A 16,731-nucleotide genomic window follows, 5' to 3' on the forward strand; every position below is an offset into this window, starting at 1 on the left:
TGTAGTGACACTAGGGGGTCGCCCTTGGGAGCCCCAAACACCTCTGATCTTTGAGAAAAGGCCAATGGGAATTGGCGAGTGGAATTTGCATGCCACTCCCCTTGACATACGGCTATAAAAGAAGCTGGCACGCAACCACTCATTCAGATTTTCTCTTCGGAGCCGAGCGGTTGTATTCAGTGAGCTGAATTACTCTGCCGATCCATTCACCTCGAAAGCTGTTGCATTACAGCGGTTTCTCCCCCCATGCACCGGTGGAGTGCAGACAACGCCCCTGGGTTCTTCAGCAGCTAAAAGAGTATATTCTTCTACTAAAAGAGTATATATTTCCTTCTAAAAGAGTGGCACTCACGGAGAGCGTCTTTTTAAAGATGCCTTTCCGTTTGGGTGTAATTCCTGGTTGCGGTCGTTACCTCTCCGCTTCTGACAGCCATGATCGCTGTCTTACGTGCTTGGGCGCTGCCCACGTGGAGACAGCGTTCGTGGATGGGTCATGTTCTCACTGCGAGAACATGACCATGGCAACATTGCAGTCACGGCTTTCCGTCGTTAGAGGGAAAGCCACCCCAGCGGCTCCCCGCCTCGGTCCTTCTACCTATGGGTTTGAGGCCGCATCGGTTAGCACTGGGGGCGGTTTGGGGACCCCAATGGGAGCCACTCCGCCGGGTAACTCCCCACGGACCTCCCATTCCCCAGTACACTCGTTTGCCCCAGTCGAGTTCTGCGATGAGACTGCCGGCTCGTCTCAGGGTGAGTTTGCGATCTCTCATTCGGTTCTCGCAAAGTGGATGAGCTCTCGATTGCAGCATCGGAGAGCGGACTGGTCCAGTCCGATGCTGAGGACTCGACTGGGCTCCCACCTTCAGGTGCGGTTACCCAGTCGCAGGCTGATGTGGAGATGGTGGCCATGCTTGCCCGGGCGGCTGTGAGCGTCGGTCTGGAGTGGAACCCTCCACTCCCCCATGAACCCTCGTGGCTTGACGATTGGTTCATGGGCTCAGAGCGCCGCTTACGGCCACGCCACGCCCCGCCCCGGTCCCTTTCTTCCCGGAGGTGCATGACGAGCTCACGAGGTCATGGCGGGCACCTTTCACTGCCCAGACCCGGACTCTGAGCTCCTCCGCTCTCACTACCCTCGACGGTGGGGCTGCCAGGGGGTACTCGGCGATTCCCCAGGTGGATAAGGCGGTTGCGTGCATCTGTGCCTGCAAAACACTGCCACCTGGCGGAGCCGCCCAAGACTCCCGTCCAGCGTCTGTAGGTTTACGTCGTCTCTGGTGACTAAGGCCTATGGTGCCGCTGGACAGACCGCCTCCACCCTGCATGCTATGGCTCTCCTGCAGGTGCACCAAGCCAAGGTGCTAAGAACTGCACAAGGGTAGTTCTGACCCGGGATTGATGCAGGAGCTGCACTCCTCGACCGATCTCGCCCTCCGGGCAACGAAGGTCACTGCGCGGACTCTCAGGCAGGCATTGTCCAGGAGCGCCACCTATGGTTCATCTTTGTCGAGATGAGGGAGGCTGACAAGGTACGGTTCCTTGACGCCCCGTCTCCCAGGTTGGCCTATTCAGTGACACCATCGAGGACTTTGCCCAGCAGTTCTCAGCGGTTAAGCAGACGGAGGCTATTCAGCATATCCTGCCCCGTCGCGGATCATGATCCTGCACCCTGTCTGCTCGTCGCCTCACCTTCTACGGCCGGGCGCACCAGTACAAGGTCCTCCCCTTCGGTCAGTCCCTGTCGCCTCGCGTCTTCATGGAAGTCGCAGAGGCAGCCCTTGCTCCGCTAAGGAAAGTGCCCATCTGCATCCTCAACTGTCTCAATGACTGGCTGGCTCTACCTCACTCTCGAGACTTGTTGTGTGCACACAGGAACCTGGTGCTCAGGCACATCAGCCAGTTGGGGCTTCGGGTCAACTGGGGAAAGAGCAGCTTTCCCCGGTACAGAGCATCTCTTTTCTTGGGTTGGAGTTAGACTCAATCTCTATGATGTCGCGCCTCACGAGCGAGCGCACGCAGTCAGTGCTGAACTGCCTGATGTTGTTCAGGCCGAGCACGGCGGTCCCACTGAAGCATTTTCAGAGGCTCCTGGGGCATATGGCGTCCTCGACGGTGGTCATGCCACTTGGGTCAATGCACATGAGACCGCTTCAGCACTGGCGTCAGAATCGAGTCATGAGGTGGGCATGGCGCCGTGGCACACATTGTGTGGTCATCATGCCAATGCCGCTACCTGTTCAGCCCTTGGACGGGCCTTGCATTCCTGCAGACAGGAGTCCCCTTAATGCAAGTTCCCCAGGCGCATCGTGGTTACGACAGATGCCTCCGAGCATGGCAGGGGCGCCGTGTGTAACGGGCACGCAGCCACAGGCTCCGGGACAGGGCCGCGACTGCGTTGGCATGTTAACTGCCTCGAGTTGCTCGCAATGTTGCTCACCCTGCGGAGGCTTTGGCCGTTGATACAGGGCAAACACGTGTTGCTCCAGACGGACAACACGGTGATGGTAGCGTACAGTAGCCGCCAAGGCATCGCATGTCGCAACTCGCCCGCCGCCTCCTCCTCTGGAGTCAGCAGCGACTCAAGTCATTGTGAGCCACTCACATCCCACGCGACATCAACAGTGTGGTAGACGCTCAGGTGGTGAACCTGCAAGCGCTGTCCCAGGAGGAGGCAGACCCAGCCTTGTCATTGCTGTGTCCAGTGCGTGCTTTGCACATCTATTTGGACCGCACACAGAGCTTTAGACGCTGTGAGCAGCTTTTTGTCTGCCTTGGAGGACAGCGGAAAGGGAGCGCTGTCTCAAAACAGAGGATCACCCACTGGGTCATTGATGTCATCGCCTTGGCATATCACGCCCAGGACGTGCCACCCCCCTTGGGGTTACGAGCACACTCTACCAGGAGTGTGGCGGCCTCCTGGGCCCTGACCAATGGCACCTCTTTAACAGACATCTGCAGAGTAGCGGGCTGTGCAACACCCAATACCTTCGTGAGGTTCCACAATCTCCGGGTTGAGCCGGTTTCGTCCCGTGTATTGTCAGGTAAGTGTACAGGACAACTGGCCAGGTGTACCGCTTTTGCATAGCGCCTTTCCCCTCCTGGAGGGGGAGACGTGCGCTTTTACCCCCCAGCCATGTTCACGAGACCGTGGACCCTGGATAACCTTCCTCCTTAGCCCTGTGGCAGGCAAGATTGCGGAGAAACTAGATGCCAGCCCAGTACATGTGCTAGTAGGCCCTGTACTAGGGTAGGTGCTCCACATGCACTGGTTACCTGTCTGTAACTCCGTGTGATGTATCTTCCATGAGACGGTTTCCTCGTTGGTAAACCCACGTCTGCCTTGGGCAGAGTCCCCTCTGCCCCGGTCGCCATGGGACTTCTCCACACTGCAGACAAAACTTGGTAAGACCATGTGACGTATTTCCACACATTTCCTCCCCTTCGGGCAGGGTTTGGTCTCTGCGGTGCCTTCCCCTTGGGAGTGACACCCCCCCGACGTGGACACTTATGGCCCCCAGTCGATCGATTTCCATTCTTTTCTGGTGAGAAAAAAGAAGAGAAGAGGCCACGGCTGGGGTAGCCTGTCCCCATTTTTTTGGGCAGTTGACTTGTCCCCGAGGTGCAGGGGACTGTACGACGCTCGTAGGAGCTTTGGGGGAGGTTACGTGATGTCCAGGTGCGCTGGCTACAAGGCACACAGTGGTCTGCCTGTCTTGCACCGCCAGTCCACGTATCACAGTTCAGCTAGTTGCGGCGTTTCGTATAGGGACCCCTAGTGTCACTACATCGACACAATGTCGAGTGAGTGACAGATAGGGAACGTCCTGGTTACTTTCGCAACCTCCGTTGGAGGGAACGAGACGTTGTGTCCCTCCTGCCACAACACTGAACTACCCGCTGAAACGACCGGGACCTTGTCTCGGCTCCTCAGCACAAAACCTGAATGAGTGGTTGCGAGCCAGCACCTTTTATACCCGTATGTCTGGGGGAGTGGCATGCAAATTCCACTCGCCAATTCCCATTGGCCTTTTCTCAAAGATCAGAGGTGTTTGGGGCTCCCAAGGGCGACCCCCTAGTGTCACTACATCGACACAACGTCTTGTCCCCTCCATCAGTGAACAGAGGTTACAAAAGTAACCAGGACATTTTTTTTGTCTGATTATATACAAAATTACATTCACAATTAACATTTAAATATACAAAAATGACCAAAAAATTTAGTAAATATTTAAGAATGGAATATTTATGCTTTTTTCCCACTGTTTTTCTGGTACATCATATCTATTTTAAATAGATTTATTAGTGAGACACCTTCTTTATACGCTCCATAGTGACTAACGGTGCATTAAAGCTATACATTTTACCTTGGCATAATGCCATGCTCTTACCAGTTGAGCTACATGAATATTATTGTTATTTATTTATTTTTTTATTTTTTTGGATTATTGAACACTTGACAGTGTGGACACATAATTAGTTTGAAAAACTGAGATTTATCTAGTCCACACACAGCTACATGTATATCTAAAATGTATTTTTATGCAAATTCACCTGTAACTTGGTAATATGGCATGTGTTCCGATGTAAAATCTGGGTCCTGAAGCAAAACCAGATTAAAACAACTGTCTCTCCCCTCCTCTGCTCAAACATCAAATAAACAGTACAATTAAGTGATGCCATTGCACATTCATATCAAAACATGGCCCTTCTGAGTGCCACGTTTAGGTCATTTTTTGTGTATTAATGCTCTCTGGAGTCCACCACATTGCAAAAAGCAAGATCAATTCCCAACCCACATCAACTGAACACTAACAAAAGCATAGAGCAATGCTGAATATACAGTAAAATAATACTGATTGGTCAAGAGTAATGATATTGATGTGTAAGTTGCAAGAGTCACATTTGACACTAATCTTTAAAGGGTACACATAAATGACTGGACCAGTGTTCTTATAAGTCCCTAAAGGTTCATGCAAGTGTCAATTGATGATCTAATGAAAACATGTCAAACTGGGTGCCAGAACATTAAACAATGAATCTGATTGCTATAATCCTGAAAAAAAATTGTATGCATACATGATATGCATGGCATCTAGTTTTTTTATGTCTAGCAAAATACAACACTTAAATATAGCAAAGATTTCCTAAAATTAATCATATTCCAATGGTGTACAGTAAAATCACTTGATAAGAATCTAACAAAAGAATAATTCTTGGAGCTAGCACACATATCTAGCCACTAAAAAAATAAATAAGTAGCATTTAGTCTAAACAGGAAAAAATAAATGCATAGGCTGGCATCAAGTTCTGAATCAAGCAATTATTATTCTTGAAACAAGATTGTTTATCTTAATGTTCATAATTATGACTATAACATAAGTTCCAAATAACAGAACATAACAAGCCACAACTATGCTACCTCTTTAAAACATAAATTTTAATTTTGATCTAAATAAAACAGCCTATTCAAGATTTTCTGCGAAGAAAAATCTTAAAACTAAATGGAAATTTTGATTCTCGAGTGATTCTGTCATGTTCTATGGCCGTTTAGATATTTTTAATGAAAATAAAACAAAATTAGGAATATTATGTTTTGTAGTGTGATCACAAAGAAATGCACAGACCTCTATAAGAAAAGCATTATTTAATGTTTATACTAACGCATTGCAATCAGTCTTAGGCGCTTGCCCGCATTAACCGAGCAACTGACACGTCACTCTGCGCATTCTGTTAGCTGTAAAACATATCATGTGCATCATGCGATTGCAGGCTTTCATTTCGCTTTGCCCATTCCTCAACCTGTCTCCAGTAGCTCGCGGTCTGCGTTAAGGTAAAATTACGTAATTCTAGGTGGAAAAAAAGACGAGTCGAGCTCTCCAAGCTCCATCACACATACACACACACACACACAGAGAGAGAGAGAGAGAGAGAGAGAGAGAGAGAGAGAGAGAGAGAGAGAGAGAGAGAGAGAGAGAGAGAGAGAGAGAGAGAGAGAGAGGGAGGCTTCTGCTCACCAAACTCCCGCTGCAATCCGGATGAAGCGAGAGGCCATTCCATTCTCAGTGGTCAGGAGGACATCGCTCACAAGCATATATGATGCTTACAGTATGGTGTTCAATGCATCTGCAAAGAAATATTTGTGGATTAATAATTCACTTTGCAGCGAAGTCTTTGTCAGTTAAAAGATCCTTGTGCAGTTTTCCAGTCTCTATCCAGAGGACAGCAGATGGGACCGTGGAATAGGTGTGTTTTTTACGCTTATTGACAAGGCATTAAATAATTATGGAACCATTTCAATTACCATATTTCAGTCAAGTTATTTAGTATCCTTTCCTCCAGTAGAACAATCTCATGGGAAGAACGATTGTAAATAACCATGTTTCTATTTTAACTGTATTTACGCATCGAATCACCGCAATTTTTCCTTGGCTTCCCCCCGCGAAGATTTTATACACGCGTACTTGCATTGAAAATTGATTTACAGTAACATTATGCAACTGATGCTGCATAGTTGCATGTGAGACACATCTGTTTATTAATGCATTCTTGCAATATTGCATTTCATTCAGTAGCTCCTGATAACATTTAAGTGGAAAATAATAAACATGCTGTTGTTCTTTTCTTTTCTTTGTCAGTGTTAAGGATGGAAAAAAATATGCAAGATGAAGGGAACAAAATGTAAAAGTTTGAGAATCTGTCAATCTGAAAAACCTTTTTGATCCACCACTCATTTTAATATTTAGGGGGGATGTGTCCCCCTTAACATGTCTCAGTGTTCTCTACAATAGTGGTGATGTAGGATTTTGAAATTATTTTAAAATAATTTATAAAAGGATTATAGTCTTGCATATGGATCAGGTCACATTTATCTATTCTCATCTATTCACATCTGTTCTCTGCAGGTTGTCATTTCTCCACAACGATAAGAATTAAAACAGCAATGGATGCCATGCCAGAGTATTCCCTTTTCCTTGTGAGGATTTTGGAGGAATTGGATACTAAGTACAGCACTGTTTCATATCAAGATCTCTGTAAATCACTGTGTGCCAGATTTGACTTGGTCCATTTGGCTAAGTTAAGGAGTCTGCTATTCTACACAGCATGTTTGGATCCAGCTTTCCCCGCAACCTTATTCAAAGACAAGATGAGGTGCTCACTGGAGGATCAACAGTCGAAGAAGCTCATGGTAGCTGCGGATATTGTTACCATGTTTAATCTCATCCAAATGAATGGAGGCATGGCCAAAGACAAGCTGCCAATGGGTCAAAGACCCAAATTTCACAAGAACCAGTCCTTTGAGTCTTGTCGATCTGACACAGATGTTTATAAATTTAACAAAAATGATAGGCCCTATAATCTCTTGGACACCAGGGGTCATCATGTCTCTCGGAATTCACCCTGCCCTAAATCTGACTGCAACAACTGCCAGCAGTTTATACCGACCTCAGACCCCAACTTTCTCTTGGGAGTCACCAAGGATCTGAAATGTAGGGCAGCATCACTGGATAAGCTACAGCATCTGCCACAGTACTCCAGTGTCAGTCCTCCACCGTGTGAGATGCAGAGCACTTACTTCCCCATGGACATCGACAGCGAGTCCAACACGGACCAGGAGTCTCTCCACATCAATCCAGGAATCAAGGATGTTTTCATGTCTAGTGGAGAGCCTTTCACTGTGCACTCTTGTGTGCAAAAACTGAATACTTTCAAAGAAGATTTCCACAACCTTGTTGCCTTTTCACCTCATGTGATCACTGCAGAGTGCAGAGCAAATTCCAAAGCTGGAGGAGATTACCACAGGAGGGAGCTGAACAAGCCTCCGACTTTTTTCAATCACAGTTTTGAGCTGCCGTACAGCAACCCTTACTTCGAACCCATGAGCTCACCCATCCAGAACAAAGGGCGCGTGAAGCATGAGAGTCTGGACGACTTGCAAGCATCCACTTATTTTGGACCTACAACTGTCTCCGAGTTTGTGAGCAACAGGAGGGCTTCTAGCAAGCATGGCAAACAGCCAGCCTGGCCAGTCAAGAGCTTGAGCCTCAACAATGAAGAGGGCCCTGACTTTGAGAGGCCTTTCTTGAAAAGCAAAGGGGCTATGGACAATCACCGTTATAACATCAGCACGATGGACAATGACAAACACTTTCAGTTTGCAAAAGAAAAACCCACTGCCTCTCCCTCAGGTTTCTCCAAGAAGACCAATGGACCTAAAACAAAAGACATGAATTCTGTGGTTTGCGGACCTAGTGTTGAGAAAAGAGAGGTTGGGAAAAGGTTTAAGGACAAGAGCATCAACTGTCCATCATTTCAGATTGGTAATGTGGACAATGGTATGAGTGTTGGGACACAGACAGAACAATCTGAACACAAGAAAGATTACACTAGTCACAATAAATATGGAGAGAGGCCACCGTTCAAACACTCAGATGAAGACTCTGAAATTATTAGTGATGATATAAGTGACATCTTCCGCTTTTTGGATGACATGAGCGTGTGTGATTCTATTGGAGTTGTGCAGTCATCATGCTACAACAGCAATGGCTCGCTTTCTCAGGTGGCAAAATCAGATGGTGACAGCTCACCTGAACATAACACGATCAAGCAGGGCAAAACTGGCATCAAGCTCGACCGACTCTTCCAGTCACTGGAAAACTCAGACGATGAACTCAGACAGAGTGTATGCAAGCTGGTTCTTAGGATCGGTGAGATTGAGAAAAAACTTGAGTCTCTTTCTGGTGTGAGAGGCGAGATTTCACAGGTCCTCTCAAAGCTTACTAAACTGGATGAGAAGATTCAAGAACCAGAGACTAATGGGAAAATGAGCGATAATGGCATAGTGGAACAGAATAAGTCTGACATTAACCTCTCGACTCATGTATTCCAGTGTAACACCACAGGACACAACATGAAAGTCGAAAAAATTTCAGAATGGTGCTGCTCAGAGGTTGAAGGGAGTGAAAGCCTGAGGGTCAAAGCATTAAAGAAAAACATGTCCACACGTAGGTCATCCAGGTCGCTAACCGAAGAGAACAGCGCCACTGAGTCCAAAGTGGCCAGCATCACTAACTCACCTCGTGACTGGAGGACTGTTTCTTACTCCAGCCATAAAGGGGAAGAAGGAAAAGAAAGGGAGCGACATAATGAAGGCAAGGATAGACACAGGAAACCCAGAGAGGTAGCGTACATGTATATTCACCTGCTTTGTCTTTATTGTGTGTTTGATTTGTAGACATACTGCTGTGAGTGTGGTAGCCTAAATTCTAATTGGAACAGAAAAAAGTGAATATGATCTTTCCCAGTGTTTCCTGCATTGCTATTCAGGAGCAAACAAATTACATTAGTATTTTTAGTATTTTAGTTGTGTTATGTTGTTATTGTGTTATCCTTGCTGACTTCATGCTATGAACATATAGGTAGCTTGCTGTCCAACCCATGAACAAATCATTTTATTGGTGCGTTTTGACTGACTCAGATGAACCGATTGGTGAACCAGACTGAATCAAACACAGGATAATTGACTGAATCAGTTCAAATAAATCATTCACTCACTGAACCGCACATTATTTTGCCCGACTAGAAATTAGTCAAGAACTATTACTGTGTTATGTGTACTTGAGAGCAATGTTAAAAACACAAATCAATATACCTTTTCCAGGTTTGGGAAGTAACGTCTTTGTTCATTTCTGGTTAGTTGTCAAACTTATTCAAACAAGCGTTTAGTAGCTGTAACTCATAGCGGTAATGTTTACATGATTGTAATAAAATGTCAACATTAACATTTGGAACATGCTGTTTGGTGGCTGGATGCTCCTTGGATTACTGGAACTTTAAAGAATTACAAGTTTTGTAATTCACATTAGGATGCCTGAATTTCAGTAGCGAATTTATTTGGCTAGATACCTACTGTAACAATGGTAGGATATTTAGCACATATTTTATCTCAGGTAAGTGAAATTTTTTTTTTTGTCAACTATCTGTACGTTTGATAGGTAGAGTCTTGCTGGTATTGAAGTCTTATATTTATTTAGGAACTCTAAAAGTGACCTTATCACTCCCATTCCCTTACTAAAAATCGAAAGTTCTGAGAAAACTTGCCGAAAACTCATTATTTTCACATGCAAAGGAGCTTGCGATTCACCGCAGATGTTTGCCAGAAGTTTTCAGCACTTTATTAGTGGTGAACCTGCGGCAAACCTTTATCAACAATGAAGAATTTGCTGCAAAGCTCATTTACATGTGAAAATCATGAGTGGCGAATTTACTGCAAATTAGCGTTTTTGGGTTGGGTTGTTCTGTGACCATGCGCTACACTGATGGATTTCGCTGTTGCACACCGTCTAAGTGTTGATATCAGTGTCTCCCAATAAATGCATTTACATGCGCGTCCTCCCGTGAATGCCAAGGGGAGTTGGGAGTTTGGGCCCCCCCTGCAGCCAGGGGCCCAGGGGCTTAAGCCCAGGGAAGCCCGTGTGTTAATGCGTACCTTCATATGATCATGTTGGCTGTCTTGGGGTATTACAGTCCAGAGAGAGCACACACACCATTTAACAGCAGCCAATTATGTCGATAGCAGCTAGCTAAACATTGCCAAATGACAATATGTCTCTGGTGGATAATTTCTTTGCTCAAAAATAGCAAACACAAAACTGGTTAAACTAGTGGCATTTATGTTTTTTGTTCAATGGAGAAAAAATACTGAAGCACTGCAGTTTATCACTTGTCGATAATCGCAACTGTGGGAGTAACTCCTGTATTCCGTACAGACATGGAATTAAAATGTAATGCTTCAGGACCAAACATGTGCAGTTGCATTGTAATTCCTATGTTGTTGTTTATATCATTGAAACGGTCTATAAGATTTCATAAAAAAAAAAATAAATAAATAAATAAATAGAGTTGAATTGGGGGTGGGGGGATGGGTTGTCTGTGCCTCCTGCTGTAAAACAGAATCTTCTAGGAATCAGTGGTTTGTCTTATAAGGTGTTGAGTGTAAAGTGTGCTGCTGTCTGAAGCAGGTAACGTAAATGTAGATTTTTTAGTAAATCTACATTTACATTCCACATGTGGTTATGCATTACCCTTCTCTGTTACTTCCAAAAAATACATGCAACAGTGTTGTTCTGAAAACAAGCTGACTTTAATAACATATCTAATAGTACAGCTAGGGTTCTGTCTCTTGTTGCAATTATCACACAATTTACTCATTTCTACATCTAGACAGAGGCACAGACCGAATACAAGGCACAGCAGAGAATCAGAGAAATAATTTCAAATTAAACCTACCAGAGGCACACAGATTTTAAAGCAAATTGGTCCTATACAGTAGTTACAAGCTTTCGAGGTAATATCTTAACACTTCCATGAGCTGAAGCTTCAGGGCTCATTGAAAAGTCGGAATGTGAACAGACACAAGGATTTCATGAATACAGCAAGGAAGGTCACTTTTTCTTGACTATTCTGGTTCAAATCCTCTTTCTGTACACTGCTTTCAAAAAGTGAAAGGACTTAAGTTTTTAGTGATTTATTTGTGAACTGAATGACACAAAATGGGACTAAAGGAAAGCCATCACCAAGGATTTGAACTAGATACAGTCGACTCTTTGAGAAATGTACAGGCATAGAAACTTGGTACTGGTTAGAGTTTCGACAGGAAAGAGGCCATGCTTTTAGAGGGTTATCAGTAGTGACCTGGGTTCTATTCTATTCTATTCTATTCTATTCTCAAAACATTCAAAAAATCATACTGAACAACAAAATTTGGTGCTTTCCCGTGCAAAACTTGTGGCCATGATGCTAGAGTGTTGTGGGTGGTGGCCAGGGCATTTGGGTATTGCTGTGCAGTTGCTAAGGTTTTCAGTGTTTTATTTTTTTTTCTTGTTGATATATAGTAACTAGAGTGTTCTGAGCGGTTGCTATGGCATTTCTAGGTGGTTGCTAGGTTGTTCTGGGTGGTTGCCAGGTGGTTTCAACAGAGCCCATTCAGACATGGCTCACTTCCCACCTTCAGTGTAAGTCTATGGGATTTTTTCACCCATTTTATCGACTGCCAGGTGACAATCGTAAGTCAATTCACTTAGAAAAATAATAACACACCTATGGAGATGGAATTGTTCCATTTTAACATACAATGGAAAGAGATTCACAAATAGAAAGTTGGTTCACAAATGAATTGAATGAGATCAACAAATAAATGTAAGTTTCACAAAAATGAAATGAATTCACAAATAAGTAAAATGAGATTTGAAAATAAAAAAACAAATTTACAAATATATTTTTTAACTCACTAACACAACTCTGTCCAGCATTCATTTGTGAATCATGTGCATTTATTTGTGGATCGCTTCCTGTGCATTTGTGGATCGCTACATGCATTTGTCGATTTTGAAACAAAACTAGCGTCAAGACATGCACACAAATCTATATACTTATATATACTATATACTACTATACTTAGGGGTAGGGGTTTGGTCAAACAGTAATAGTAAAGACTGACCTACGTACCCTTGTTTAGGAATATTTGCATGTTTGTTTTGTTTTCCTCCACTGCCTCCCGCTTTTGTCTTCTTAACTTATTCCCCTGCTGGAGGACTGCCAGTTCCTGTACTGTTTCTTCTGATCTTTTCGAGGAACTCATGAGTACCAAAAATCCCTGCATCTCTGGTACGGTCCAAGCTGTAGTTAATTCTAGTAAATGGTCACACAGGGAACTGGTAGGTAATCAAACTCATTCACATTAATGAGAAATCAGACAAGAGGGAGATCCCAGTCAGCACTTCTCCAACAGATCCCCTTTGATCCTAGATCAAGTGTGAGACTTTTAATTAATTTATTTATTCAGTTATTTTGTTGCCATTTCAGATGAAATATAATCTGAATATATTTATTCATTTGGCAGATGCAAAGTGACTTACAGAACATGCAAAGTATACATTTTAACAGTCCATTTCCTGGAAATCAAACCCATGATCTTGCTAGTGGCTCTACTACATGCACAACAGAATATTTCAAGTAGTGTCACCATGAGCATACTTTTTTTTGGGGGGGGGGGGGCATGAATAATATTAATAAGGTTATGTGAAGATAATGTTAAATAATCTTTTACTGTTTTGATATTCATTCTTGATGACCAATTCAAGCACTACAGTAAATATTTCACATAGTTAATTTGATAATTTCATCCATACATCTAGCACTGCTAGTATACTTGGATAGTGTTAGTATGTTGGATAAATGCATGGATCAGTATGATTTTAGCAGAATAACTGATTGGTCTCTGTAGCTGCCTTGTGTGGCTCTCTCTCTCCTGAACTGCCGCATCTGGCTCAGCCTTATCCCTCTCCTCAGCTGATTAGCCTGATTGGGGGCCGGCCGCGCACACTCACGGCCTGGCCCCGCCCTCCTCCTCGTCACAGTCTCATGGTAAAGTTTTCTTCTAGGTTCTAATATGCCCTAACTTTTTAATTTAATAAATTAAGATTTTATCTAAACATCAGTGGATTTATATCATGATCAGGGACACATCTGTTTGCAATAGTGTGAGCTGCAAAACAGCAGAGTGAGTAGAGTGCGTGTCTGGATCTCTTAACACACATGAACGAAGGAAACTCCTGCTCAAGAATTGGAGAGGTTTCTTCTGCATTAGTTACTTATTTTACGAATATTCAAAAAGTGGTGGGGACAAAATTGGCAAAGGCAAAAAGTGGTAAGGACACGTAAATGAAGCGTCACTATCAATCAGGTCTGCTTAATAGGTATCTGATAAGTAAAGAAATGTTAGGTACAGTTTTGTTATATATTTTCTAAATACAGTGGGGTCTATCACTGAGTCAGCTAGTACAAAGGATTCTATTTTTATTTTTCTAAATTAATTCAAATGTTTTCATCAATATACATGATGTCATGGAAACTGGAAGTATAATAATCACAGTATTTGAGATAAGGAAATGTAGTTAAAAATAGTTTTAGATGTACAGTATGTCAAACTGAAGGACACGGCTGACAATGCTTGAAATTTCATGTCAAAGTATAAACACAGCTGTTAGAGAGCAGATCATTGGAGAGAGGATAATTTGGTCATTTTGCAGATTAATTTGTCATATTTTCACTCTGTTTCATATTGTTATGATATGTTAATTGACTTTGCACTTATTTACTGGCCTGCCCTGATTCGATTGAGAAATGAAACTAAAAAAATTAAATTTCAGAGTTTGGCTTTTTTTCTTTCTTTAATTTTTTAAAAGTACTAAAAAATTTTTTTTCCAGGTTTAAATTAGATTTAGAATCCCAGAATGTTTTAGCTTGCATTTAAAAACATACTTCCATCTTTTTAAATCAGAGCTGTATATAGGTGTGGCAGGGCGGAAGGCGGGGCCGGGTCGTGATTCCGCACACCCGGCCCCTAATAAGGCTGATTAAGCCCGAGAGGGATAAGGCCAACTGGAGACGGCAGTGTGACAGAGAGAGCGTTAGGGACAGCTGTTCGACACCTGTGTGTGTGTTTGTCTTTTTGGTTAAGTTTCTCATTAAATTATCATTTATATTGTCAAGCCGGTTCTCGCCTCCTTTCCATTGAGCTGTGTTACACTGGTGTCGAAACCCGGGAAGGAGGAGGGATGCACCGTAGTAGAGTCCTCGCCACTACCATCCACCCCAACGGAGCAGCCGCCATCCACCAGGGGACGGTGGAGCACAGCCACCTGAGAACGGAGGAACGGCAGCCGACCGCGGGGGGAGGAAGGGCTCCTAAACAACTGCCAGGGGCAGAAGAGACCCCTACCAGCCGCTGAAATGCGGCGGGGTCTGAGACCACCGACCACAAGCAGGGAGGGGCTCCTGGCCAACCGCCTGGAGTGGGAGGACCACTGCCAGGGGAGGGGGAGACCCCTACCATCCACCAAAAATGCGGCGGGGCGTTCCGTCCACCAGGGGCCGGAGGAATGCCTCCGATCTGCCCAGGGAGGCGCGGCTGTCGTCCACCAGAGGGTGGAGGAGTGGCCGAGGACCAGGCTACGGCGTATCTGAGAACCGGCGTGTAAATAATGTTTTTTTCTCTCTCTCTCTCCTCTCTCTCTCTCACGCTGCCGCTCTGCGTTGGCCTTTCCTTCTGTTTTTAAATATTATTTTTATTATATTTTAAGTTGGTGTAAATACCGTGTTTTTTTTGTTATTGTTGTTTTCCCTCCCCCGTCCCCTCACAGATCCAGGAAGGCGGGGATGACCTGCCGGCAGACGGGGCCAGAAGGGCACGCCCCCCCCCCCATCATGCCGGGGGCTCCCCGGTCTGAAAGAATGAGGGAGGAATGTGGCAGGGTGGAGGGCGGGGCCGGGTCGTGATTCCGCACACCCGGCCCCTAATAAGGTTGATTAAGCCTGAGAGAGATAAGGCCGACCAGAGATGGCAGTGCGACAGAGAGAGAGAGTTACGGACAGCTGTCCGACACCTGTGTGTGTGTTTGTCTTTTTGATTAAGTTTCTCATTAAATTATCATTTATATTGTCAAGCCCGTTCTCGCCTCCTCCTTTCCATTGAGCTGTGTTACAATAGGGTTTTCAGCAAAGCACTAATTTACCAAGCATTTGTTAATGTTTTGGTAAACATTTTGTGTTAATTCAAGTTTTATTGTATGCATCCTGGCTTTCTCTTTTGTTTTCTTTCTATCTATGCCAAAAAAAAAGAATGGTTTGGATGCATACTATAAAACTCTTAATTCACACAGAGATGTTACCCTAGCCTTTTAGCATGACTTCTTTATTAGAGAGCGCAATGAACCAAACCGCTCCGCAAGCATCTGAACTGTCAGTGGAAGACATGAGAGAACAGTCATTTCCAGACAGGCTCTTAGCACAACAGCTCACTAAGTGCCCTTGATAAAGGGCAATGTAAACTTTCTTTCTCTCTCTCTCTTTTTTTTTCTACAAGCCCAGACAAAATTGCCAACCAGCCAAGCGATAAGCTCATTTCAGTGCTGGCCGAGCTACTGTGAAAGCACATCGTGTATAAACAGGCAATGCTTTTAGTTGTTTCATTTGAAGGCTATTGGCAATGAGGTTTTAATAAAGACTGTGTGTACTCATTCAATTTAAAATTGCATCAGGCAAAGTATATACTAATGTATGCCCTGAATAGGCTGATGTATTTAGAACACCAAATTAAGAGTGATCGGCTCTGTTCTAAATTCTAGTGAGCTGCCATACTATGTCCTGCCTGTATACAGTAAGCAGCTACCTTCTAACAACCTGTCCTAACCAGATGCGATGCTGTAAGTTTCCAGCAACAAGCAATCTATGTCCACACTGAATGCAAAACTACTGTGCAATGTGGCCCAATCTCTGCCAATCAGGACGTACAGTATGTAATCTTTATTGTGCTGTTATGAGAAGCTGGATTTGGGACCAATGAGAGTTCACAGAGTGGGTGGGGCTACTCAGCGCTACGCAGCCAAATAAAAGGATAAAAGAATACGACACTGCCACTATCTTAAAAAGCAGCATAATTTAGCCTTTAAAGTCTTCACACTGGTAGGGCACCTTCTGAGATTTTTGAACCGAGACTTAGTGAGGTTAGAGTTGATGACAAGAAGCAATGAAGACTGGCAACATGTTCAGGCAAGTGGTGAGTTCCAAAAATGTACTGTGATACACTCTTTAGTCTTTGGTTCAATGAAAAAATTATCATAATGAAATTAACCAGTTATAACCGGTTACCAGCATTTAAAAATAACATTCTCA

General features: G+C 44.3%; 1 protein-coding gene across 1 annotated transcript in view; it reads left to right on the forward strand.

The window, feature by feature from the left end:
• The first annotated feature begins 6,040 nt into the window (after positions 1-6,040).
• The window catches only part of minar1 (membrane integral NOTCH2 associated receptor 1), a 61,875-nt gene continuing 51,184 nt past the window's right edge, over positions 6,041-16,731 (forward strand). Inside the window, exons 1-2 of the mRNA XM_051711636.1 lie at positions 6,041-6,243; positions 6,903-9,178. Coding sequence (XP_051567596.1) covers positions 6,941-9,178 — 2,238 coding nt within the window. The 5' untranslated portion in view covers positions 6,041-6,243; positions 6,903-6,940. The remainder of the gene's footprint in view (positions 6,244-6,902; positions 9,179-16,731) is intronic.

The sequence above is a fragment of the Myxocyprinus asiaticus genome, chromosome 1 (genome assembly GCF_019703515.2).
Source record: "Myxocyprinus asiaticus isolate MX2 ecotype Aquarium Trade chromosome 1, UBuf_Myxa_2, whole genome shotgun sequence".
NCBI lineage: Eukaryota > Metazoa > Chordata > Actinopteri > Cypriniformes > Catostomidae > Myxocyprinus > Myxocyprinus asiaticus.